General features: G+C 55.9%; 4 protein-coding genes across 4 annotated transcripts; 1 reads left to right on the top strand and 3 right to left on the bottom strand.

Annotated features, from left to right (window-relative positions):
• Nucleotides 1–43: 43 nt before the first annotated feature.
• RAB7B (RAB7B, member RAS oncogene family) lies at nucleotides 44–3,706 on the bottom strand. Its single transcript, XM_014872679.2, has 6 exons — nucleotides 3,639–3,706; nucleotides 2,613–2,674; nucleotides 2,368–2,494; nucleotides 1,708–1,923; nucleotides 1,171–1,296; nucleotides 44–750 (listed from the first exon to the last, which is right to left on the bottom strand). The coding sequence occupies exons 2-6, from the start codon at nucleotides 2,663–2,665 to the stop codon at nucleotides 670–672; spliced, it is 603 nt and encodes a 200-aa protein (XP_014728165.1). The 5' UTR covers nucleotides 2,666–2,674; nucleotides 3,639–3,706; the 3' UTR covers nucleotides 44–669.
• Nucleotides 3,707–6,779: 3,073 nt separating this feature from the next.
• CTSE (cathepsin E) lies at nucleotides 6,780–9,873 on the bottom strand. The gene is made up of 8 exons (XM_014872681.2): nucleotides 9,726–9,873; nucleotides 9,050–9,167; nucleotides 8,414–8,532; nucleotides 8,122–8,321; nucleotides 7,778–7,900; nucleotides 7,551–7,692; nucleotides 7,349–7,447; nucleotides 6,780–7,152 (listed from the first exon to the last, which is right to left on the bottom strand). The coding sequence occupies exons 2-8, from the start codon at nucleotides 9,165–9,167 to the stop codon at nucleotides 6,988–6,990; spliced, it is 966 nt and encodes a 321-aa protein (XP_014728167.1). The 5' UTR covers nucleotides 9,726–9,873; the 3' UTR covers nucleotides 6,780–6,987.
• A 4,955-nt stretch (nucleotides 9,874–14,828) lies between these two features.
• Nucleotides 14,829–19,817, top strand: RHEX (regulator of hemoglobinization and erythroid cell expansion). Its single transcript, XM_088180316.1, has 6 exons — nucleotides 14,829–14,997; nucleotides 16,612–16,672; nucleotides 17,113–17,201; nucleotides 17,652–17,852; nucleotides 18,179–18,237; nucleotides 18,722–19,817. The coding sequence occupies exons 2-6, from the start codon at nucleotides 16,653–16,655 to the stop codon at nucleotides 18,926–18,928; spliced, it is 576 nt and encodes a 191-aa protein (XP_088036442.1). The 5' UTR covers nucleotides 14,829–14,997; nucleotides 16,612–16,652; the 3' UTR covers nucleotides 18,929–19,817.
• A 1,229-nt stretch (nucleotides 19,818–21,046) lies between these two features.
• AVPR1B (arginine vasopressin receptor 1B) lies at nucleotides 21,047–22,925 on the bottom strand. The gene is made up of 2 exons (XM_014872665.2): nucleotides 21,980–22,925; nucleotides 21,047–21,336 (listed from the first exon to the last, which is right to left on the bottom strand). Exons 1-2 carry the CDS (start codon nucleotides 22,923–22,925, stop codon nucleotides 21,047–21,049), a joined length of 1,236 nt encoding a protein of 411 aa, XP_014728151.2.
• Nucleotides 22,926–25,001: the final 2,076 nt, after the last annotated feature.

A 25,001-nucleotide genomic window follows, 5' to 3' on the forward strand; every position in this document is an offset into this window, starting at 1 on the left:
CCCAGATCCAAAATGCGTCCCCCAGCCCTGAGAAGCTGAACGGGCTCAGGGAGTTTGGAGCCCCCACCCCACCTTCCTGCTGCGGGACCTGGGGAGCATTTTGCAACACATAAATAGAAATGAAATATTTAATTTCCTTAAAAAAAAAAAAATAGTACCCCTGACAAAGTGCTTTTTTGAGAATCCTCCCCAGTGGGTCAGGAGGGGGAAGTGTTTGATGGGGGATGTGTGTGAGAGGAGGGGAAACTGAGGCACGGAGTAGTTGCCTCCACAGTGGCTGGTGCCAGGAGGGCCCTGTGCCAAGGCCACCAGCCCCAATTGTCCCCCAAGGCCAGTCCACACCCACCCTGAGAGCCCTGGGGCCACCAGGCTGTGCCCTGGGAAGGGAGGGTGGTGACATCGGGAGCACTGCCCGCCTGCCTGGCACTGTCACCGCAGGGACATCGCCCGCTCGGGTGCCAGCTCGAGGGGGGACAGGGCCACCGTGACACTGAGTGATGGAGCCTCGGGAGAGCAGCTCCAGAGCCCTGGGATGTGCAGGCAGCAGCAGGTCCTGGTGTGTCCAGCGGTGGCCACCCTGTGCCCGGGCATGGCCAGTCCCAGTCCCAGGCTGGGGTGGGCAGCGGGCACGGACCCCCGGGCACGGCTCCAGCCCTGGGCAAGGCGGGGTCAGCAGCAGCTCTGCTTGGGCTTGTCGTTGGGAGTGAGCTTGATGGAGTCGGTCAAATAGCTCTCAAAAATCCCTTTATACTGGAAAAAAAAAAAAAAACAAAAACGGAGAAGGGGAAGGATGAGTGACCCCAGCTCAGGGCCGGCCTGAGCGAGCTGCGGAGCGCTGAGGTTCGGCCTTGACTTGTGATCAAAGGCAAAATCCAGGGAAAAGCCACCTAGCGCAGGGCTTGGGGACACCGATGTCCCCGTGCCACGGCCGCTAGAGGACAGTGCTGGCGCGCTGCGGGTGCCGCACGTTCCCATCGCTGCGCCAAAAGGGAGCGGCAATTCCTGCCCCTATTGATTTAGGATCGAGCATCGCCGCCCTTCTCACTGCCCGGGCTCTCCGCTGCGGCAGGAGCTGCTCCGTACGGGAGGATTCTGTCAGAGCAGCCCCGGCTGAGCTCGGTTCCCTCCCGAATCCTCCCCCAGCACAGCTCGGAGCTGGAGGATGCTCACCGTGCTCAGCGCCTGCTTCGCCAGGGTCTCGAAAGCTTCGGCCACGTTGATGTTGTTCTTGGCACTGACCTCGAAATACGGGATGTCCTTCTCCTTGCACCAGGCTGAGGCTGTTTCCTTGGGCACCTGTGGGATGGGAGGATGGAGCCACAGCTCAGGGATGCGACAGGGGACCCTCGTCACCCATCCAGGCAGTGCTGGCACTGGCATTCCTGCTGGGGACAGTCTGTGCCCCAAGGAGCAGCAGGAGGACGCTGCTCATCCTCTGCTGGCCCTGAGGGAGGTGGCAGCTCCTTGCCTGCAGCTCTGGTTCTCATGTGAGGAGAGGGAAAAGGTTCTGAGGTGAAAACCCTACAGCATCCCAACCATACAACCATGGAATTGTTTAGGTGGGAAAAGACCTTCAAAATCACCAAGTCCAGCCATTAACCCAGCACTAAACCATGTCCCCAAGTGCCACACTTTTACAACTTTTAAATCCCTCCAGGAATGGTGACTCCAGCACTGCTCATCCCGTTCTCCCTCCTCCACCCTTACCTGCCGGTCACTGAGGTCTATCTTGTTCCCCAGCACGACCATGGGGAAATCGTGTTCCCTGGGAATGACCTTGTCCAGGAAATCATCTCTCCAGTTGTCCAGGGCCTCAAAGGACTCCCTGTCTGTCACGTCGAAGGCCAGCATGCAGCCGTCTGAGCCTTTGTAGAAGGTGGACACCATGGACCGGAATCGCTCCTGGCCCCCTGTGTCCCAGATCTAGGGCAGAGGAGGGCACAGATGGACACACGACACGAGCAGGGTGGGTGCTGAGCCCCCAGAATTCCTGTGGGATCCCAGCGCAGTTTATGAATGCTGAAAATCAGGGTCTCAAAACCAGCTCGGAAAATCAGGCTCTGAAAATCAGCTCGGAAAATCAGGGTCGGAAACTCAGGCTCTGAAAATAGAGCTCTGAAAATCGGGGTCCCAAAACCAGCTTTGAAAATCGGGCTCTCAAAATCAGCTCTGAAAATCAGGCTCTGAAAACGGGGCTCTGAAAATCGGCGTCTCGAAACTAAGTTCTTAAAATCAGCTTTGAAAATCGGACTCTGCATGTCCAGCCCTGCACCTCATGACCCCGGTGGGCACATCAGGCCAGGCTGGGACACCCACACACACACGGTCCTGGGGTCAGGGTGGGCACCCTGGGCAGTGCCAGCTCACCTGCAGCTTCAGGGGGGTGCTGTCCACAGCCAGGACCTTGGTGAGGATGCTGGCGCCCAGCGTGGTGCGGTAATCCTCGTAGAACGTCTTGTGCACGTACTGGTGCAGCAGAGAGGTCTTGCCCACGCTGGGGACGAGGAAAGGGGCACAGGTGAGGCTTTGCAGGGCTCTGGTCACTCCCAGCAGGGGCAGGGGACAGCCAGCACACTCAGGGGACTTCCCTCCCTCGCCAGCTCCTTACTTACCCCAGAGCTCCGATGATGATGATCTTCAGATCCACCTTCTTGCTGGCGTCCATGGACAGGACCTGCGGGATCAGGGGGGCTCAGCGGGGTGTGGGGATGGCGTGGTGGGGACAGAAATCCTCCCATGCCAAAAATCCCCTCCATGCCAAACATCTTCCCATCCCAAAAATCGTCCCCATGGCAAAAATCCCCCCATGCCAAAAATCCTCCCATGCCAAAAGTCCCCCCATGCCAAGCCGGGCCCAAGTCCCCGCCCTTGCCAGGCTCCCGAGGAGCCGGGGCACGCCCAGACTCGCCGGTTCATCTCCATTCAAAACCGCTGGGAGCCACTTCCCTGCTTCTGCCACCCCCTCTCCTGCGCAGTCCCTCCCCCTAGGCCTGGCACACTCGCCTGGGGTCCTGCTGAAAATTAAATTTATGAAAGAAGACCCCAGCCAGGGGTCAAGGAATTCCTTGATGCCTCAAGCATCCCCGCCCAGGAGCGCTCCGAAATCTCCCTCCAGGATGTGTCCCCATGATGTCCCAGTGTCCCCAAATGCTCTGAGCCTGGTCAGGATCCCTGAAACCCCCTCCTCAGGGGGCACCAGCATCCTCCAGCATCCTCCGGCAGCTCCAGCAGCTCCAGCAGCTCCAGCAGCCCCATCCCCACAGCCGACACCGCCGGCCAAGGCACGGATGGAAACGCTGGCAGCCTCATCCCTGCATTTTTCCCGGATGCGCTGGCCAGCCCTGCGCCATTCCCTCTTGGAACAGCAGCGAGGAGCTTTCAGCTGTGGGGTCCAGGCCCCCCTGCCCCCCTCTGCCAGCCGTGCCCAGCCTTGGGCAGCATCCTCGGCACAGGCACAGCCTCGTGTCTCAGCACACACAAACGTCCCAGTCCTTTCAACAGCTTTTTTGGGTTTTTTTGCTTTTTTTTTTTTTTCTTTTGGGCTGGGGGGAAGCCAGATGTTTTGAAGCTCAAAAAGCTCAAAATGGAGTTTCTCTTCGCTGTTACTCCGCGGGTCTGGGGTGCCCAGGGGGACTCACCTGCACAGAGCTCACCTGCCGGGGCGGCCGCGGCTCCGGCTCCGCTGCAGCCGGCCCGGGGAGGGGAGAGGGGCGGGAGGAGGATCCGGGGAAGGGCGGCGGGTCCCTGTCCTGCCCTGTCCTGCCCTGCCCTGTCGGGGAAGCGGCTGCGGGCTCCGTGACATCAGCAGAAAGGGGCCGAGATCCCGCCGGGGCTGCCGGAGCAGCGGGCGGGCGCTGGGGTGTTCACGGATTTTCTCTCTGTTCCGGGGCTCTGTCTGGCTCGGAACAAAATTCTCCTCCGCTGCTGGAATTTGGGATTGATTTTCGGCCTCTCCTCTGGCTCAGAATTCCCTCTGTTCCTTTCTGCCACTTCCCTGGGACTTTGTATCTGCGTGCCCGCTGGGCAATTATTGAGGGATGAGGACAAAAGCCGGGCGGGGCTGTGGGCAGCATCCCTGGAGCCATCCCGGACTTTGCTCTGATATCTTGGGATGGGATAAAGGGATTTGGGAGCTGGGGATGGGGGAGGAGGGGCTGGGATCCCTCTGAGGAGCTCTGTGTGGCTTCGTCTCCTTTTCCAGGCAGGGATCAGGAGCATTTCCAGCCCCTCGGTGCCACATCCCTGCACCCCCAGAAACACCCCAAAAAGAGGGACATCTGCAGGAGGACGTGTTCGATCAATAAATGGGATTTTGGGGATCTCAGCTGCCCCCATGGAGCAATCCCAGCACCGAGAGGGTGCCCGGGGTTCTCTGGAGTGGGAAAACCTGCTTGGCCACGGCTGCGGAGGCAGAGCTCTGCTTCCCAGCGTGCAAGGGCAGGTCCCGTGCCTTTGCCAAGCATTCTGTAGGATTTGGGCTCTGCACTGGGAGCGGGTTGTCCCCCATCTGTTGCTGGTGGTCCCCGTGCCCAGGTTTTGGGATGCCTCCAAGACCACTGGCTTTTGCTTTTCCACTTCCAGCATTTTGGTAGAATTTTTTTTCCCCTTACAGACTCTGATGGGATCTCAGGGAGGATCACTTCACTCAGCAGGACAAACCCTCCTCCCCCTTTTCTCCGGGTGTAATTTTGGGACCTGTCTGGCCAGAAAAATCTGTTTTTCCCCCCAGAGGGCAGGCACTGGGAGGAGCTGGGCTGAGGCAGGAGAACCTGCCTCAGTGGTGGGTAAAAGGCTGACGTTTCCCTGGAGCAGCTCTCTCCTAATCCCTGTTTTCAGCCTTTTTTCACCATCCTGCTTCACCTTTGCTCTTGCAGAGAGAATTTATTGTTCAACACAACAACTTCAGCCCTGGTTCCTCTGCTGGGATGGGGATTGCTCACCCTATCAGATGATCGAAGCCTCTCCACGCTGCTGCCACTGGGGTTTGTGGTCAATCCCAAACTGCAGCTGCTGCCCACGGCCACTTCTGCTTTTGGCCACGGGGGCTGTACCCAGCAGGGTACATCACCCTCAGCCCTGGCTTTTGTTTGATTTCACAGAAAAAGGGATTTTCCCAAAGCTCCTGCTCTCCTAATCCCTTCTGGGCTGAGATTGTGCCTGGATGAAGGCAGTGGGAGCAGTGGTGGGGAGGACGTGATGGCCAAGCAGCTCCAGCGACCACAGCTTCAATCCTGTGCCAGCTGCTGCCCCACGTCAGCAATTCTGAGGAAAAGGCGTGGGTTTTTGTGGCCCGTGACTGTGAGGAAGGTGATGAAACCCAGCCTGGGGCTGACACAGCTCGGGGAAAGGCTCGTGGGGACAAGGAGAGTACAGGCTGTGCCCTGCAGGGCTGTGGCAGTGAGGGAAAGGGAAGGAGGCAAAGGGCATCCAAGTGTTCCCTGTGCTGTTCAGCCTCCTTGGGGGACAGTGGGGTTGCTCTTTATTGGGATGCTCGCATTTGTTTGAGCAACTTCCCCCCAAAAAACCTCTCGAGAGGGCTCTGAGATCCCAAAAACACAGCACCAGAGCAGTCCTGGGCAGCTCCAGGCCAGGCCAGCTCTCAGTGCCAGCTGCTGTTTGGGGACACTGAGTGGCCCCTGTCACTCTGGGGGAGCTGGATGCTCCCCCCCAGCCCCTGGGCTCGAGCTCAGCAGCACCTCGGAGTGCTAAGGGTTAAGGTGGAAGAGGGACAGGAGACCTTTGTCCAGCTGCCCCAGCACCTTATCTGGGACTGCAGCAGGGGTGAAGTCAACACAGGAAACGTCAGCGAGCCCACACCGGTCAGCAGCACAATCAGTGCCTCTGGGTAAGGCAGATATCTCCCTTTATTGCAAACCACAAGGCTCAGCTGCAAAGTTTACAACCAGATCTGAATATTCCAGAGCTCCCAGACCCAGCCCTGGAGGCTGCTCTGCTCTGGGAAGGATGGAGCAGCCACCAAGCTGGGCTGGGACAGGGACACTCCAGCACGCCAGCCTTGGCACTGCTGGCCTTTCTTCGGGGTCAGGGGGGAAACAGAGCAAAGGCCTGGATAGAAATAACCTAAAAATAACCTAAAAAGAACCTTTTTGTGCTTCCCTTTCTCGCTGCCTCGGGTGCATCACTCGTGAGCCACAGCTGCATTGTCACACTCCTGTCAGCAAGTCACGAGTGCCACGGTGACTCCTGGGGACCCCCAAGGCCAGTAGCCCCTCTACAGCCCCCCACAGCCCCCCCAGGCTTTGAGCCAGCCCAGCCCAGGGCTCAGCAGCTCCTTTGCCCTTTTGGCTTCAAGGACCGACCTAGCACAGCTGTTGTTGTGAGTTCCCCAAGGGAATCAAAGCGAAATTCTTTGGAAATCACCGGTTGCTCCGGGAGTTTTGTGGCACAGAAAGAGCCCCAGGGTCTTTCCAGGCTCCCTGTTACCTTCTTGTTTGCCAGCTCAGCTGTTACCTGAGCAAAGGTGCATTCCCAGTGCTCCCACAGGCCCCTGGGATGGCCACAGCCACCTCCAGGGATTTCTGCTCTACCTGGCCAAAGCATCCTCTCCTCTCTGCCCCTGTGGGAATCCCAGGGAAGTTCCAGCCATGCTGGGAGTGCAGCCCTGGCAGTGCCATGGATCACACAGGGAGGAGGGCAGGACACGGGCAAGGAGGATTTAACTCCCAGAGTAACCCTTTGAGATGTGCAGGATTTCTGATGGGCTGCTGATGGCAGGAGCGTGAGAAGTTTGGGTTTATTAAAGGTTTTATTGGCTCAGGATTCAAAAACAGAGAATGTGCAGAGCAGATCACAGAGCTGCTCGAGACATTTTGATATCACAGCGTCCTGGCGTGGACCGAACTTCTGCTGGGCTCTTCAGCTGCATCCCTGGGTGTCTTCGTCCCCCTGGGGACACTGAGGAGGACGTGGTGACATCCACTGGCCTGCCAAGGTGAGTTCCTCTCCTGCCCCACGGATGTCACAGCCCTAAGGGACGGCGGGGGCCAGCCCCACCCTGTTATTCCCACGGTCAAAGACGGCGTAGAACTGACGGATGAAAACATCACCCAAAATCCAGAGGGGTCCTGTGGGAGGGGGGATGTCGTTGCCCTGGAAGCCGCTGGTGCAGAAGGCCGTGTCACCATCGTACTCCTGGGGAAGGAGAAATGGAAAGCCGGGGGTGAAACCAAGAGCCTCGTGCACATGGAAACACCCAGGAACGGTGGAAAAACAGAAACCAGCGGGGTTTGTCACCCTTGGGGACACGCTGCCAGCTCCCAGCACGGGGCTGGGCCACTTCTGCCACTGGAGCAGCTGGGATTTGGGTCTGAGGGAGCCACAGCCATACCACGAGGATGTAAGCCTGGGCACTGAGCGTGTAGGGCAGCCCGTTGATGGTGAAGGTCAGGTCAGGCATCGCGCTGAGGCTGCTGCACTCCACGGCGTACTGGAACACATCTGGGGGCTCAGGGGCTGCCCAGGGGGGGTCCCTTCCAGCAGGGAAGAGTCCCCAAGGCTTTGTCCCCTCCTGTCCCCACCCTGGCTCTCACCTCTCCATCCACAGACACGGCCCCAATCAGGTTTTGCAATTCTTTCACCTCCTTGGTGGGGCCGGCGATGAGCGATGTCCCGGTGTCCACGATGGCCTGGCAGCCGTTGGCACAGAAAGTCACTGTCCCAGCCAGCTGGATGCTGCAAGAGGGGAGAAGGAGCAGCAGGGATTTATCCTGCTCTGCCAGCCCAGCCCTGCCCTCCCTGCCTGCCCAGCAGCACTCACTTGTCCAGCTGGATCTGCCAGTACCCCTGCTGGGTGACTGGCACCCAGTTCAGGGTCCCTGTGAAGTGGGAGCTGTCAAATCCCCCAAAAAGCAGCTCCCCTCCCTGGGGGGACTCGGGGTTCCTGCAGGGAGGAGGACACATGAGGGATTTTTGTCCATTTAGCATGGCTTTACCCCATTTTTCTCCCCACAAATGCTGTAAGGCCAGAAGTCTGTGATGCTCAATCTGGTACCAAACCCCCCCTTCATTATCTCAGTAAAATATCTGTATTTTAGCAGCCCCTTGTGTCCCTAAAGCAATCCCAGACTCTGAGCAGAACCCCAGACAAAGCCATATCCATACGAGCTCATGTAGACAGAGAAAATGGGCAGCTCCACCAGGTTTTGGGCCATCAGGTTGTCGAAGAAAGGGGTGACCCCATCCACGGCCAGGGAGGGATAAGCCAGCCCCAGGATCCCATCGAACTCAGCATCCAGGAAGGCTTTTCCTGGCTCACTGATGCTCTCTGCAAACTGCTGGTTGCTCACGGTCAGACCCTCGACCTGCAGGCAGGAGGGGGTTCCATGGGGGTGCTGAGCCCGTGGGCAAGTCCCAGGCACATCAAACGGAGCAGGGGAAGCCAAAGGTCACTCACGGCCACTTGGTCAGATCCGATGATCCCCGTCAGGCTCCCGGTGCCGTACTGGATGGAGAAGGGGGTTCCTATCACCTGGTAGGTGCTGGACTGGGTTGGATGGAACCTGGTGTGCTTATCTGGGGAAGGAGATGGGATCTCTCACCAGAAATGTCATTTTTTTTATGCACGGCCACAGCTGCCAGGAGCCCCCAGTGAGGCAAAATGATGGTGCAGCAAAACTCCGGGTTATGGGGGCTCTGCTGAAAAAAACCTCTCCCATTTCAATGCGATGAAAGCTGCAGGGCAGCTGGGGGGAGCAGGATGAGCAGCATTTAATGAGTCCCAAGATGAGCAGTGCTGTCCCTGGCTGCAGCCAGCACAGCCCCACAGGCAGGATCCAGCCCCATTCCCCCATTCCCTCGGGGCTCTGGGGCAGCCCTGGGGCTGCTCAGGGATGCTCTGCTCCCACAGCAGCAGCCTGGGCTCTCTGGGGCTGGCTGATCACTGACAGCCCCAAAAAAGCCACATTTGTCCCTTGCTGAGCTGTCACCCTCTGTTTTCACCCCTAGATTTCTGTCACTCTGTTAGGAGGGTCCCCAAGGCCTTGGGGCTGGTGGCCCGTGGCCACTTTGGGGTCAGGGGGTCCCCACTCACCACAGGCTTTGCTGACACAATAGACAGAAGGCACCCAGAGGTTGGAGGAGCCCGTGTCGAACACCACGGTGAAATTCTGGGGAGGGGTCCCGATGGAGATCTGCCCAAAATACTCCATCTGCCAAAGAGGGGGACAGGGGGCACCGTGAGCCACCAGCACACCCAGAAATTTTGGCAAAACAGAGCCTGGGGGGCCTGCAGGGCACGGGTGGGGCTCGGTGTTTGATCTGCCCCAGCCGCGCCGTGCCAGGTGGGATAAAGGAGACAAATATTTAAGGAACAACAGCTGAGGACAATGAGGACAAAAGGCAGCAAGGTGGGTCCGGGGCTCTGCCTCCTCCTGGCAAGGCTGGGGGGACCCTTGTCACCAGGGACAGGGGAATTGGATTCTCCTGGGGACATCCCTCCACCCCCAGGTGTGTAACTTGAATTTTGGGGAAAATCTCTCTCCAGGAGGGTGGGCAGAGCGCTGCAGGGAGGGAGAGGAAAGCAGTGCCTGCCATGAATGTGGCCTCCCTTGTCGTCATCCTCACATTTCCAGGGACAAAGGGCCGGGCACAGCGAGCCCTGGCACGTCGGGCACTGCCCGGAGCTGTGGGATTTGTGAGAAATTTGGGCACCGGGCACTGCTCGGGCAAGCTGAGGGTGCTCCCCTCTCTCTGAGCTCCCTGCTCACATCCAGGTAGTTGATGAGGGGCTCGTTGGTCTCCAAAAAGGCGGCGCAGGCTTCAGTGCTCGTGTCCAGCCCTGCCTGGGCTCTCCAGAGGTGCGAGAGCTGCCCCCGGTCCCGCAGCAGCTTCCGCAGGGAGCGGCGCCGGGTCAGGGGCACCCTGCGGAGGGAGAAGGGTGCTGGTCACTCCTGTGGGTGCTGCCCAATGTCCAGTCCATGCCCATGAGGGTCCTGGTCACTCCCATGGGTGCTGCCGACGTCCTGTGCCCACCCTGAGGGTCCTGGTCACTCCCATGGGTGCTGCCCATGTCCTGCAGTCCCCGTGCCCACCCTGAGGGTCCCAGCACTGCCAGGATGAAGGTTCAGAGCCCACATCCCCCCACTGCAACAATTTCCAGCCGAGGCACAGCAAAGGAAGGGCGCCTGGTGTGTTTTAGGAAGGCCAGAGCTGGCAGGAGAGCATCCAGGCCCTGGCAGTGACAGCACAGGCTCGGTGTCACTGAGGGAAAGGACCTTGGGGCTGGGCAGGGTGAGCAGGGCCAAGGGGAACCCAGGCTGGCTTTTTCCTTGCACAGCCCCCTTTACAAACCCCTCCTGCTGCTGCCAGGCTCTGCCCAGAGGGATGGAGAAATGCCAGCATGGTGCCACAGCTACGTGTGGGGTGCCCAGGCTGAGCTCTGCCATCCACCCATCATCCACCCATCATCCACCCATCATCCACCCATCATCCATCCTTCATCCATCCATCCATCCCTCCATCATCCATCCTTCATCCATCCCAGCCCTGGCAATAAACCCCAGAGTTCCTGGGGAGCCCCTTACTGAGAGCGAGGCTCCCGTTACAATACAATAAATCACTTTTTGTGTTGAATATTCTAATTTTCACTCACCAATCTGATACAAGATACACATTTTATAGCATTTACTTACAACCTATAAGGATCATTACATTACTGTACTGTGTTACACTTTAAACCCTAAAAACTACTCTTTACCAAGCTAGTAGGGTCTTTTTTGACCCTTGGAGCTGTGTGCAGGCAGAGGGGATTGTTCACTCAAGAAGGGATTCCTTTCAGCTGCCCACACTATTGTTTTCCAGTTGTTCAGTAACTAAGGTTTGCTATCTCAAAGATGGCTTTCATTTCCATCTCGCTCACAGTTCCCGTATTCTCAAAACCTTTATCCAGGCAATCACATTTATAAAGTTTTCCCGTTTCATCTCTCCCCACACTTACCTTCTCAGGGCGCTGGCCACGGCCAGGCACAGCGTGGCGAGGAGCAGCAGGTGCCTCATGGCGTGGCTCGGTGGCCGCGCCGCGGTGCCGCTCTTATAGCGCCGTGCCAGCCTGGCTACGAGCCCTGCCAGAGTCAACAGCGGGCTCGGGCACCCGCACTGAGTCACTGGCCACGGCCCAGGCGAGGCTCAGCGGGGTCACGTTTGCTTTGCTGGGTGAGGACGGCGCTGGGGGAGCTGAGCAGGGGTGGGTTGGGCTGATTTGGGGGCAGAGGGAGCAGAATGAGGACCCCATGCCAGCACCAGTCTCCATCCCAGCTCCAATCCCCATCCCAGCTCCAGTCCCCAGCACCAAACCCCATCTCAGCTCCAGTCCCCAGCTCCAGTCCCCATCCCAGCACCAAACCCCATCTCAGCTCCAGTCCCCAGCCCCAGTCCCCATCCCAGCTTTAATCCCCAGCTCCAGTCCCCATCCCAGCACCAAACCCCATCCCAGCTCCAAACCCCAGCCCCAGTCCCCATCCCAGCACCAAACCCCATCCCAGCTCCAGTCCCCAACTCCAATCCCCATCCCAGCTCCAATCCCCATCCCAGCTCCAGTCCCCATCCCAGCACCACTGGTGGAAACCCCCCAAAATGCTTTTAGGGGAACATTTCCCTTCTCCTTCACCCCACAACCCCAGCCCTAAACCCCAGCAGCTGCAGGGAGGTGCAGGAGGGGGATGCGTTTGCACCATCAGCCACCGACCTAATTTTAAAAGTCAAAGACTAATTAGCGGTGATGAACGGCTGGGGAATCCTCAACTTTCCCTTCCAAAGGCAGGGAAGGAGCAGCTTCCCATGGGAGCCTGGCCCCTGGGGCTTTGCAGGCACTAATGGGCTCTGTGAGTTTTGTTTAACCCAGGACAGTCTCATTAAAGCCTCTGCGAGTGCAAACAGAAAATGCTGATGAACAAACGAAGCCTTCAGACATGGGGGGAAGGGAGTGGGGGCAGGGGATGGTTTTCCTGCTGCCACCATCTCCCAGGCCTGGGATGATGCATTTTTGTCCTGATTTTCCGTGGTTTTGGCACTAAAATCACCCACGGTGGGTGTTAAAGGGAGTTTTGCTCAGCGAGCCCCACTCCCCTGATTAACAGGGTTTAGCACCGTGCTATTCAATTTTTTGTTTGTCCCAGCGAGCCCGTTTTATCTAATTAAATTTTATCTAATTAAAGCCCTCGCCCAGGAAATTAAAGTCCTCATCTGTGAGGCACAGGTACCGAGGGTGGCTGGGGACAGCTGAGTCACGTCCTGCTGTCACCAGGATCTTGTGTCCCCATCCCCGGAGATGCTGCCAGGCCTCTCTTCTCCCCAGCTTTGCAGGAAGATTAAGCTTTAAAAAAAATCCATCAAATATTTCTCGATGTGAGCAGGAAAACATTGGGCACGGCACAGTTGATGCCGATGGCAAACGCAGCTGCTTCTCCAAAACAAATGAAAATTCCCTGCATTCCCCCATGCTGAAATATTTTTTTTTTTTACCGAGTGGCTTTTATACAAATTTATCCTCTATTTCCCCTTTTGAGATGCAGTTTAATGTAGCAGCCTCCTTCCTTGTTCTAATCACATATTCATGGATTAGAAAGAAACTTCCTAAAACAAAAGCAGCTGCAGCAAGTGCCAGATCAGCCGAAAACAGCAAATGGATTGTTCCAGACATGGTTTATAACCCGAAAATCCTATCAGAAAACCCAGCCCGAAGGGTCACTGGGCTTTGGAGATAAACGTGAGGGTGAGCAGCAGCACAGACACACCAAACACTTTAAGTGAAATAGTTTATTTTGTGGAAAAGATTCCCCAATTGGATCATCATAATCTGCAAACTCCTGGCAGCGGATTCAGCATTAAAATGGGAAGATGAAAGTCATAATGAAGCCAGACCTTTCATTTAGAAATTTTTGCAGCTAAGCAAATCTATTTTGACTTTTGAGTTATTTTAGAAGCAATTTTAAAAGCTCAACTCTTAGGGGAACTTCAAAATTTTTATTTCAAGTAGAACAAAGTGTTGGGTTTTTTTTTTCCTCTATGTTTTGGGAGCAACTGGGCTGGATTTGCACAGAAAAATTGGGTGCAAAAGGCTTTGTTCCATACATATTCCTCAATGTGTGGAATGCAAAGGGAAGAGTTGCTCCATTTCCAAGCCTTGGTGTCCCTTGGCAGGGCCTGGCTGTGCTGCTCTGGAGAAAGTGAGGAAAGGTGACCCCAGCTCGTGGAATATTCCAGTCTGGCAGGGAAGGAATGGCCTCTGCCAGGCAGGGCTGTCCCCAGCTGTGTCCCACCCCTCCAGAACCACACACCTGCCCTCAGGTACATCAGAAACAGCTTTTGCCCCTTGGGTGGAAAAAGTAACTTTCACCAGCTCTGTGTGAAGCATTTTCCTCCTTTAAAAAAAACAAACCTGTTCTCAGGCTAAAAATGTGTTATCTGTGTTGCTTTTTACACATTTCCTTTAGTGGAGCCACTGCCCTGACTGATTCACGTCGTGCCCCAGCAGGGTTTTCTAAAAAACTCTTTTTTCCTCCCTTTATCAGACACTTCTCCCACCTGTTAATCTGCTTATCCACCACCGAGCACTTGAAAGAGCTGCAGCAGCAAACTCTCACCTGAAAAAAATCAAACAAACAAGCAAGTTTCAGTTAAATAAACCCCAAAATATTTACCTGGGACTCAGCAGCTGTGAGGAGAGCAGGACCAACATCAGATGATGAAGCTGACAGATGGTGGGAGCAGCCCCAGGGATGAAGGGGAATTTGGGAAGTTGTGATGCAGCTCCAGGGGTAGGTGATGCTTTTTGAGATCTTCTCTTTGCTTTTAGGTTATCCAGGGTGATTCTTTGGGATGTTTTATCCCTGGGACAGGATTGCTGTGGGCTGGTGATGTTCAAAGGCGAGCAGGAGCCATCCCCATGAGTCAGGGACCTTGGAAAAAAGGGAATTTTTTGCTCCTTTTAGCCAGGGACGAGGCTGGGCTGCTGCAGGGCCCTTCCAGAGCTACAAAGCCCAGAGTTCAGTTCCTAAGAACCATCAGCCCAGCACTCCCCAAACCTCCTGGGAACTCTTGGGATGGGATGTGCCAGGCTGCTGCACATTTTCCAGAGTGCAGGCCCATCCACCCCCAGCAGACAAGGAGCCAGGTGGTGTAAAATGCTCCATCCCTGTGGGAAATGTTTGCTTGGAAGCACCCAGAGCTCGTTTTGGGTGGCAGCTGAGTTGAGCTGGGCGCAGCTCCCTCAGCACCGCTCGGCCCAAGGAAGCTCAGCTGAATTTTGGGACGAAGCTGCTGCAAGATGGGGAATTAATGGAGGGGTGCAGGAGCTAAAAAGCTGCAGAACAGCAGAGAAACACCCCAATCTATTCAAATGAGGCCGCTGACAGAGGGGAGGTGTCATGAAACCTCGTGTGCTCGGTGCCTCTGACCCATAGAGCGCGACCGCATCCGGCACCGCTGCTCTGCTGGACCCCGCTCAGCGCCCAAAATGCTGCTGGAACAGCCCTAAACCCTGCTGGAACAGCCCTAAACCCTGCTGAACAGCCCTAAATCCTGCTGGAACAGCCCTAAATCCTGCTGGAACAACCCTAGATCCTGCTGCCTGCAATGCCCTAAACCCTGCCTGCACAGCCCTAAACCCTGCCTGCACAGCCCTAAACCCTGCTGGAACAACCCTAAACCCTGCTGGAACAACCCTAAACCCTGCTGGAACAACCCTAAACCCTGCCTGCACAGCCCTAAACCCTGCCTGCACAGCCCTAAACCCTGCTGAACAGCCCTAAACCCTGCTGGAACAAACCTAAACCCTGCTGGAACAACCCTAAACCCTGCTGCCTGCACTGCCCTAGATCCTGCTGGAACAGCCCTAAACCCTGCTGGAACAACCCTAAACCCTGCTGCCTGCACTGCCCTAAATCCTGCTGGAACAGCCCCAAAATCCTGCTGCCTGCACGGCCGCAGCTGCCCCAGAGCCGTGGGGAAGGAAGGGAAGGTGTGGAGAGCTCGGAGCCCCAGGTAAATCAACCCGGGCTGGGCACCGCGCTCCGGCTGGCACGGGAGCAGAGGGTGGAACAGCGGGAGAAAAGCTGGGCTGGGAATCACCCTGGGCACGAGTTGGGCCATCCCCAGCTCCGGTGAGCCTGGCTCGAGCGGGATTAAAATAATTTGGGGCATTCTGGAGCTTTCAGTCACCTTTAGCAGATGACTCAGGTTGACCCCTCGCTGCCCGGCCGAGGAGCAGCTCCTTGATTTCAGCGTTTTCTCGAGAAAGGGTTGAAGTCCCGGGGGCTGCAGGCTCACAGAAGTCCCCTGAGACACACAAAAAAAGCATTTTTGGTGCCAGGCTCTCACTGGCTGCTGTGTGAGATCAGATTTTTTGATACCCACCCCGTATCGGCGCCTCCATCTCGCCGTACCCATCTCTGCTGTTGCTGATAGTTGGATTTGGGGCTCATTTTGCAATTTCCTTTTGAACAGCTCATTTTTCAGATCCTTATCTGCTGCTGCAGCAGCATCTCCTGCCCCACAGTAGGAAATGAACCTTTTAAGAGTGGCAGCCCTTTGAGAAGGATATTTGGGGACAGATTTGTTCAGTAAGGGAGGGGGGAAGTTCCTGCAAAGAATGAACTTTTAGCTTGGCAGGCATCAAACTGTTTGCATGAGTGGATTCACAGGAGATTGGTGGTTATCAGGAAAGCTTTTGATGAATTAGGCTCAGAAATGTGTCATAGAGGAAATGATAGAATTTGCTCCACAGGATGGATAATGCCATTGCTCTATCAATTTACCCATCAGTCTATCAATCAAATTATCATGGCTGCTTTAATCACTGTATCAAAGCCTCTGCTGAAGATCTCTCCCTATCAGCCATTTATAAATAGTGAGTGATTTATATTACACTGAGAGAAGATTTAAAGTGCTTTTTTTTTTTTTTTTTGCAAGTGAAATCTCACAAAAGGAACACCCCGTTGCTATTTTCACAAAATGAACACCCTTATTTTTTATTAAAATCTCTTGAGTGTTATGGCCAGAAGTCCCAAGCCAAGGGGCCCAGCCCAGGCATTGGTGTTTTCTGATTTTCTGCCTTAAACTCTCTTAACCTCACCAGGATTGAAGCTCTCCCAGTATTAAACCCGAGGTGTTTCAGACACTGAGGTGTTGGAGGGCCTCTGATATTTCTGTCTGGACTATGACTCACACCAACCCACGACCTTCCTTTGGTTACTTTTTCCATGGATTTTTTTTCTTCATCTTGTAGTTATCCTTTTTTTTTTTTTTTTTTTTTTGGTGGATTAAAAAGAGCAAAAGGCAAAAAAGAAACAAAACCAAAACCGTGAGACAGGATTAAAGCAAGAAGAATAAATTTCAATTCTGTTGCAGTGGAGCCCGGGAAGCCCAGACAAGTCTCAGATATGACCGTGTATAAAGCCATTAATTCAGTGATAAGGGAGCTCTGTGAGGGTGTGAACCAGAGGGATTCTCACAGGGGGAGGGCTGGGATAAAATAAAAACCCTTTATTTCACATCTGCAACATCCAACCACTGCCTCCAAGTGCTGAGCCTGATCTCCAGCTCGTGTGGAGCAGCGTGAGGCTCAATGGGATAATTTTTTTTTGGGGTTGCCACCAGGTCCTGCTGCCTCTGTGTGTCCCCCCCAGCCCCTCGGCAGGATGATGAGCTCTTGTCCGTGGTGAGTGCAGCACCCTGGGGCACAGAGCCCCTCACAGCACCCCTGGGACCATCCCAGCCCTGCTCTGCCTGAAAATGTCCCTGCTCATGGCACAAAGTTCCCTTCCCACCCAACCCATCCCAAAATTCCACGATTCTATAATTCCATCACACCTGTAATGCCTTTCTCCCCTCCAGCTCCACATTCCCTCCCTGGCAATGAGGTTTTTAGAAAACCCTTCTGGGGTTTTAAAACCCTTCAGTCCCCCAAAAATGAAGGGCGAGGAACTCAAACCATTCTTGAAAAAAACAAGCCCCGAGTTTTGGGGCACGTCACCCCAAAGCCAAAAAGCAAAACCGAAAGCTCCCAGCAAACCTGAGTCTAAAATGTGCCCTGAGGCGATGGGGGTTGACAAGAATTTGGTGATTTCTGTGGGACTGGATGTTTTTTCTCTCGTTCAGCTGGATTCCTGCTGCCACCTCACTTGTCACCTCGGTGCTCTACGCTCTCCTCTTGCTGACCTTTTACATCATGCTCAGCAGGAAAATTGGTAATTAAAACCTGGCTTTCCCTGGTGATTTCCTGGTGTGGGATGGCAAAGGGGCAGGGCAGGGCTGAGCTGCAGAGCTGCTGCTCCGGGCTGGCTGTGAGCTTGGGCACATCAGTGAGGGCTGTGCTGCTTCAAAACCATTCTCTTTCATTGCTCTTCAATTAAAATCCCAAGAATCAGCTCACAGAGTTTTAATCCAGCTGAAGCTGCAATTTCTAGCAGGGAATTCCCTCCTGCCAACTGCTGCTCACATTTGCACAAAGCCCAGCTCTGCTTTGGGTCAAAATCATTCCAAATTTGCAGGAAGAGGCCCTGGCACTGTGATTTGTCACTGGAGCCTCTCCTGGTGGGAGAGCAGGGCCCTGGATCCTGTCAGTAATTGGATTTATGGAAATGAGCCTGAAATGATGATTTTGGGGTGTGCTGGGCTCACTCTCCTCTCTCTCACAGCCCAGCTTTCCTGTGGGATGCAGGTGAGGAGCAGCCCTGGGGAACATCCCAGCCCTCACCCCAGCCCAGCTCCAGCCTCGGCACCAGGAGGGGACACGGCACAAAAACCCGCGGCACAAAAACCCGCGGCACAAAAACCCGCGGCACAAAAACCCAGGGCACAAAAACCCGGGGCACAAAACCCACCACCAGCCTATGCAGGTAAGGGGCTGCTGCAGCAGTGGGGCATTGTCCTGGCACAGGGATGGGAATTTTTGGGTGGCATTTGTGTGATGTCTCTTCCTGAGGAGCTGTGAACGCCCCGGGGGTGGGAGCAGGGGGTGGGTGAAGGACCGAGCAGGAGCTGCCTCCCCTTCCCATTGCTCCTGCCCCGTTTCTCCCAGGGAAATGAGGCTGGGAGGGATCAAAATGATGCCTATGGATCAGAACTTTCACTCCTGAGCACGTTTGCTTTTTTTTCCTTTGATCCTTTTTGCCGTTTAACTCTCTGGGAAGTGCTGGGGTGGTAAATGTTTCCTGTTTTTAAGGGAGAAGTGACACATCTTCAGAAACCTCAGAGGACTCGGACAGCCCTTCCTCCCCTCAGGTACCACGGGCAAAAACATCCCCAGCCCACCTGGGTGTCCAGCTTGAGACCCCCCAGAGCAGCATCAGGAGGGGCAAATCTATCAAAGCACGCTGAAATTCCATAAATAATTATGGAATTATGGCCGGGATGGTTGCTGTTCCCTGTCACACGCAGCGTCCCCCATTCAGAGGGAAGCATCCCTGGGTACTTTAGGAAAATCAGGAAACAAAATCTTCTCTCTGAGGGTGGGCAGGGCTGGCACAGGTGCCAGAGCAGCTGTGGCTGCCCCTGGATCCCTGGCAGTGCCCAAGGCCAGGCTGGATGGCTTTGGAGCAGCCTGGGACAGTGGGAAGTGTCCCTGCCATGGCAGGGGGAATGGGATGGCTTTAAAGTCCCTTCCAACCCAACCCATTCCATGATTCCTGAACTGGTGCATGGGTTCGAGGGCAAAGGCTCCTTGGTGGGTGCTGGGGCTGACCTGGGCTTCATTTTGCTCCTGCAGGGCCCTGGCTCAGGGGAAAACATCCATTACACATCCCTGGTGTTCCCAGGGCACGGCCACGAGCCAGGCTCTGCCCAGGACTACGAGAACCTCAAGACTGGGATGGATTACGTCAACGTGGACCCAAAGAGGAAGAAAATTCATTTCTGGCCCTTCTCCAGCCCCAGGGCATCCAAGGGTGTGGAGTACACCGAGGTGAAGCTGTGACACCGAGGTGAAGCTGTGACACTGATGTGAGGCTGTGACATTGATGTGAGGCTGTGACAGTAACGTGAGGCTGTCACACCAGGGTGAGGCTGCTCAGAGGTGCCCAGAGCCCCCAGCAGCTGCACAGCTGGCACTGTCCCCTTCCCCTGGGGCACTGCCTGGCACGGGCAGCACCGCTTGTACCGCCCCGACCCGCAGGCACGGTTTCCTTGGCGTTTTCCTTAAAGGCAGCACTGTTCCCCAGGGCTGCAGGGTGGGGCAGGGCAGGGTTCCAGCCAGCCCGGCTGCCATCAGCTCCGCTTCTGTGTCATGGCTTTTTTCCCCCTCATTTCATGAAAAGAAATATCCCCCCCCCCCCTCGCCTCTCACAGTGGGCAGTTCAGGGAGGGAGATGCAGTGATCCTCACAATCCCCACTGAGCTGGCTGGCAGCTCCTCTCAATGATGGTGCTTTGCTCATCAGCTTCATAAAATCATTTTAAATACAGATTTTCCACTGGCTTTTCCCTCACTTTTTGCTTTCCCTGCTTTGTCCCTGCTCTGGGTGCTGGGGTCGGTCTCTTCCCCACCTGGGCCATGTCCCTTCTCCTCATTCTGCATTTTGTTACTTCCGAATTTTCCAGAAATAAACTTCCAAAGTGCCTGGGAATGGGAATGGTGCCCAGTGGGAGCTGTGTGAGGGGGATGGAGCTGCTGCCTCCCAGCACAGCCCCCTCTTCCTCAGGGCTGGAGCTGCCCCAAGTGTGCTTTAAACGGGCTCAGCAAGGCTGTGATTTAATGGAAGGTTGGGAGATAATTGATTTGGGAATTGATCAGTGGCAGGGGGAGCCAGGCACTCCTGGCTTCACGACCTTGTGGTGCAGATCTGGCCCAACCCAAAGGGCACCAAACACCCCAACAATTCCTGGGTAACGCTGGAAAACCCAGGAGGGGTGTGATGATGGAACTGGAGCTGAGGCCAAAACCAGTGAGTGGAAGCTGCTGAGAAATCCGCTTCAAATGCGTGGCAAGTAAAAAGTGAAAATATTGAAGATTTCAAAATATTTTACTCCTAATGTCTTATTTTTACAGCTGTAGCCCGTGGTAGTGGAAGGAATAATGCCCATAGCTCACAGGGAATTTGGAACCTTTGCTGGGACACCTTCAGCAGCTTTTGAGCTCGACTGCCAGAGCTCAGATGCTCTTTCCTGCCCCATCCAGGATTTATTCCTGCACTAAACTGTCCTGGGAGCAGGGCAGGGGCCAGGCTGGGATTCAGGGGAGTTCCCTGCTCTCAGAGCCCCGGGTGGTTTTGGGCTCCTGATCCCTGCAAAATCAGCCAAAAAAAAAAAAAAAGGCAGCAGCAGATGCTGAACACGGGATGGGGCTGGGGGAGAAGATGATGGGAAGGGGGCACAGGGGGAGTCAGGACGTGCCCAGCTGGGCTGGAGCAGAGCCAGGGCTGCTCCCAGCAGCTCCTGGGGGTGCCAGTGCCCCATTTGGGGCGCTCCAGCGGGCACAGCACAGTGCGGGACAGCTGTGCCCAGCACCGGGGCGGGGGCAGGGGGACATTTCCAGGCCAGAGGAGCTCAGCAGCCCCGCGGGGGGAGCGTGAGAGGAGGAAACAGCAGCGAGCTCTGCAGCAGATGGAGCCGCCTTGCCGCCTGCTGTGCTCCGGCTGCTCGGCTGGAACACAAAACTCCAGTGCCTCCAGGAGGGATTTGAGGATGCAGAATCCCCTGTTCCCGAAGGATTCAGGGTCCCTTGTTCCCAAAGGATTCAGGGTCCCTTCCTGAAGCAGTCAGGATCCTTTCCTGAGGGAGTCGGGATCCCTTCCCGGAGGATTCGGGATCCCTTCCCGGAGGATTCGGGATCCCTTCCCGGAGAAGAGCAGCCAGAAGTGTCCCCAAACACGAGTGGGGTGGATGCTGTGGAGGGGGGGCTCTGTCCATCCCCGGGCGGTCACAGCACACCCGGCGTGTGCGACAGCGAGGACAAGGCGCACGGCCACGCTTTTGGGGGGGTGAAACATCCGGATTTCGGCAAAGCGCGGTGCCACCAGGCGGGGACAGCGGCTCTCTGCAGCGACAGAGCGGGCGGTGCCACATCTGGCCGTGCCACATCTGGAGCTGCCGCATCCTCAGAGCGTGCCCGACTCTGTCACTCCCTCGTCGCAGGGCGGGTACAGCTCCCTGGCGCTGTCCCCGTGCAGGGACACCCCGGCCTGGTGGCTGTGGCTCAGGATCGTGGTTTTCCTGCTGCACAGGCTCCCGGTGGAGTTGGGTCTGCGCAGCCCGGCCCGGGGGCGGCCCCAGCAGCCCCGGCAGTCCTGCAGGAGGTGCCCGCTGAAGAACAGGTAGATCCAGGGGTTGCAGCAGCTGCTGAGGCTGGCCAGCAGCATGGTGATGCTGAAAGCCACGTTGGTGGAGTCTGGCAAGGCAAGAGGGAGAGATGAAATGTGCCCGGGGGGCTGGGCAGTGGCCACTGGGCTCTGGGCAGGATCTGGGGGCTCTCCTGGCTCACATTCCCGGCCCTTTGGCATTCCTGGGGGCTGGAAGGTTCACAGAGAACCCTTCAGGTTCTGCAGTGTGAATGTGCTGGGGCACATCCTCCGACAGGTGAGACCCTGCAGCTTCTGGGCTCTCCTTCAGCCTCTTTGCTGCCCAAAGCATCTCCCAGACGACTTTAGGTCTTGGGTGAAGCCTCTTCTACTGTTAGGAAAACTAATGAAGATTTACAGGGATACAAATTCAACATATGAACTCAGAAATCCACTTGTGAAACCTTTGAAAATTCCCGGAGGAAAGGCACACATGGCAAAGATGTCTTTGCACATCCCTATGGATGCTGGCCAGAAATCGTCAATTCTGTTTTTTGGTTTTTTTCTGGTGAAAGGAATGATTTGACTCTGAAAATTGTATTTTATAAGCATTACCGGGGAGGAAATCTGCAACCTTCCCCACGATTTTTTTATTTGAAATGACAAGATGACAGGACATCTCTCATTTATTAAAAACCCAACCGCATTCCTGCCCTTCCCAGCTCTCTGTGCCCCATTCCCCTCACCACTCACCATCATCAGGAGCATCCTCATCCCACACCGACCACATCTGCACGCTGAAGAAGGGCGCCCAGCAGGTGATGTAGGCGGCCACGATGACGAAGGTCATCTTCACCGTGCGGATCTTGGCTCGGGAGATGGTGCGCACGCTGCTGACCCGCGAGGGCTGCCCGCCTTTCCCCGCGGCGCTGGGGCCACCAACCCCGGCTCCCCCCGTGCCAGGGGCACCGCTCTGCGTTTTGCCCTTGAGGTTCTTGCAGATCTCGTGGCAGATGAGGCTGTAGCAGACGCTGAGGACTCCCACGGGCAGCACAAAGACGCACAGCGTGGTCCAGGTGATGTAGGCGCGCGCTGCCCATGCGGAGCCGAAATCCGCCCAGCAATCCAACACCCCCGAGCCCGGGCGCACCTCCCGCAGCGAGAAGATGAACACCTGGGGCAGGCTGAGCAGGCAGCTCAGCAGCCAGGTGGCCCCGATCATGGCGTAAGCCTGGCGGCCGGGCTGCTGCAGCGACTGCAGCGGGTGGCACACGGCCAGGTAGCGGTCCAGGGTCATCACCATCAGCATGTAGGTGGAGGAGAACATGCTGAGCACCTGCAGGTATTTGACGGCCCTGCAGAGCGGGTCGGGCCCCAGGAAGCGGTAGGTGACCTTCCAGAGCAGCTGGGGCAGCACCTGGAACAGGGCCACGGCCAGGTCGGTGAGCCCCAGGTGCAGGATGAAGAGGTGCATGCGGCTCATCTTCCTCCTCAGCCGGTACATGGCCAGCAGCACGCCCAGGTTGCCCACGGTGGCCACGGCCAGGATGGTGCCCAGCACCCCGACCTCGGCCTTGGCCAGCTCCTCGTCCCGGGTGTGCAGCACTGTCAGGTTGGGGTCACCTGCCAGGCCCAGCAGCCCCTGGCCCTGCCCAGGTGAGCTCTGGTGGGAGCTGTTCCAGCCCCAGCCTGGCTCCATCGTTCTGGGATGCACAGAGCTCCGAGGCTCCTCTCTGATGTCCTGCTGTCCCCTTCCCTGTGTCCCCAGAGCTGTCCCCGAGCTCCTCAGCCCGTGGCTGGGGGGACTGGATGTGTCTCCTCCTGCAGTCCCCAACACCGGGGCAGCTTTGTCACCTGTCCCCTTCACACTAACCCTGCGTTAGGCAGCTGCAGTTCCCTCTCTGCCTGGCCTGAAAATATTCCTGTGGAGCAGAGAGGTGCAAGAGCCCCTGGTTCTGCTCCTGATGCTTCTCTGCACTGAACATTCCCAAATCTCTGGTTCAGCTCTTAATATTTCTCTCGTTTCCACAATACCTTCCCAAATTTCTCCCTGCACTGCTCGTCTTGTCCATCCCCTGTGCAGGTAAATCCGAGAGCAAAGAGAAATCCTCTTTAAAAGCAGCAGGAAACGCAGCAGGGGCTGCATCCCTTTGGCTTTTCCATCCCGAGGGGAGCAGCCAGGTGAGCGTGTCCAGCCCGGTCTCCACGGGGAGCGCTGGCGGCTCTCGGTGTCCCCGGGGCTGGGTTTTATATCCCGGCAGGTCCCTCCCCGGTGTCCCCGCGTGTGAGCTCCGTCCCCAGGCTGGGTTTTACATTCCGGACTGGGTTTTACGCCCCAGGTTGGGTTTAAACCCCCGGGCTGGGTTTTACACCCCCTGTGGTCCCTCCCCGGTGTCCCCAGCTCTGCTCCCGGCCAGGTGAGTGCTGATCCCCCCCGGAGCTCTCCCAGAGCTGGGTTTAACAGGGAGATTTTACCAAACGGGGCTGCCAAAGGATGGGAATCCTCCCGTGCTCGTCCCCTGTGTCCCCTCCTCTGCTGGGGACAATCTGCCCTTGATTTTCAGTCTCAGACCCTCCCCAATTTCTGCCCTGGGCTTTTCCTGCTGGGCTCTCTGTGTGCCCGGGGATGAGGAGATGCGGGATCCTCACAGCAGGAGCCAGACATCCCCTGCTTTGTGCAGCCAGCTCCTGGAAATCTCATTTATTTATTTATTGTCAGCACAGCCCGGGGCTGCCTCCTGTGATCCTGTCCCTGCTCTGCGGGCAGGGGATGGGGATTGTCCCTGACACAAGGCAAAACCCGAAATTCTGGGTTTTTTTCCTCCATCTGGCACAAAACCAGCCCGAAAATGGGGACTGAGGTTCTGCCCAGCCAAGGGTCGCCAGCATTTACCCCATTCTTTTTTATTTTTAATTTTTTTTTTCCAAAAGCTGGGAAAAAAATCGATGGGGAAGGCAAAGCTGGTGGGGAGCAGGGAGCTGGAGATGTCCCAGATTCTGAGCAAGGCTGGGTGAGAGCTGAGGGAAAGGAGCTGCACAGTGAGATCAGGGCACAGCAAAAAGTGTAAAAAAGTTGGAATTTATTTTTTTTTTCCCCGATGGGGAAATGAGGAATTTTTTTTTTCCAGAGGGGAATTTTCCAGTGGGGAACATCCAGGTGAGTCTGGAGCTGAAAGGTTCTTGGATCTCACCTTCCTGGCAGTTTGGGCACCTCCTCATCTTCCCTTCCCACCTTTTTTTGGGCCTGGACTTTCACTTCCCACAAAATTCCACATCTTGTTTGGCAACACCCAGGCTTTGTTTTCCCTGCTAGCTGCTAAATAATGGCAAGAAGAAGTGAAATTCACCTATTTTCAACTTTTTCTTTTTTTCTTTTTCTGTGGGGAAAAGATGCCAGAAGTGATCCAAAAATCACCTGGCGTGGGTTTTGTCCCACCTGGTGTGTGCTGGGCACGGCTCTGCTTCTCTGGCTCCCCTGGCTGCTGATATTCCACGGAAATTCCCTGTAAAAAAAAAAAAAAAAAGCTGTTATTTGCTGAATAAATTTGCAGATCACCTCTAATAACCCTAAATGAGCTCAGTTTGTGTCTAATTAAAAGACATTCATCCTTATGAGGCCCTGTGGATATAAAGTACCCATCAGAGAGGGCCTGGTGGAGGTGCTGTGGATGGGGAGGCTTTTGGTGGGTAATGTAATTTTCTGTGTTTGTGATCAGCTGTCTGATTTTCAGGAAGATTAATAGAGGGCAGTGCAAGAAAAAAAAACCAAACCTTA

Source organism: Sturnus vulgaris, chromosome 29 (assembly GCF_052056855.1).
Source record: "Sturnus vulgaris isolate bStuVul1 chromosome 29, bStuVul1.hap1, whole genome shotgun sequence".
Lineage (NCBI taxonomy): Eukaryota > Metazoa > Chordata > Aves > Passeriformes > Sturnidae > Sturnus > Sturnus vulgaris.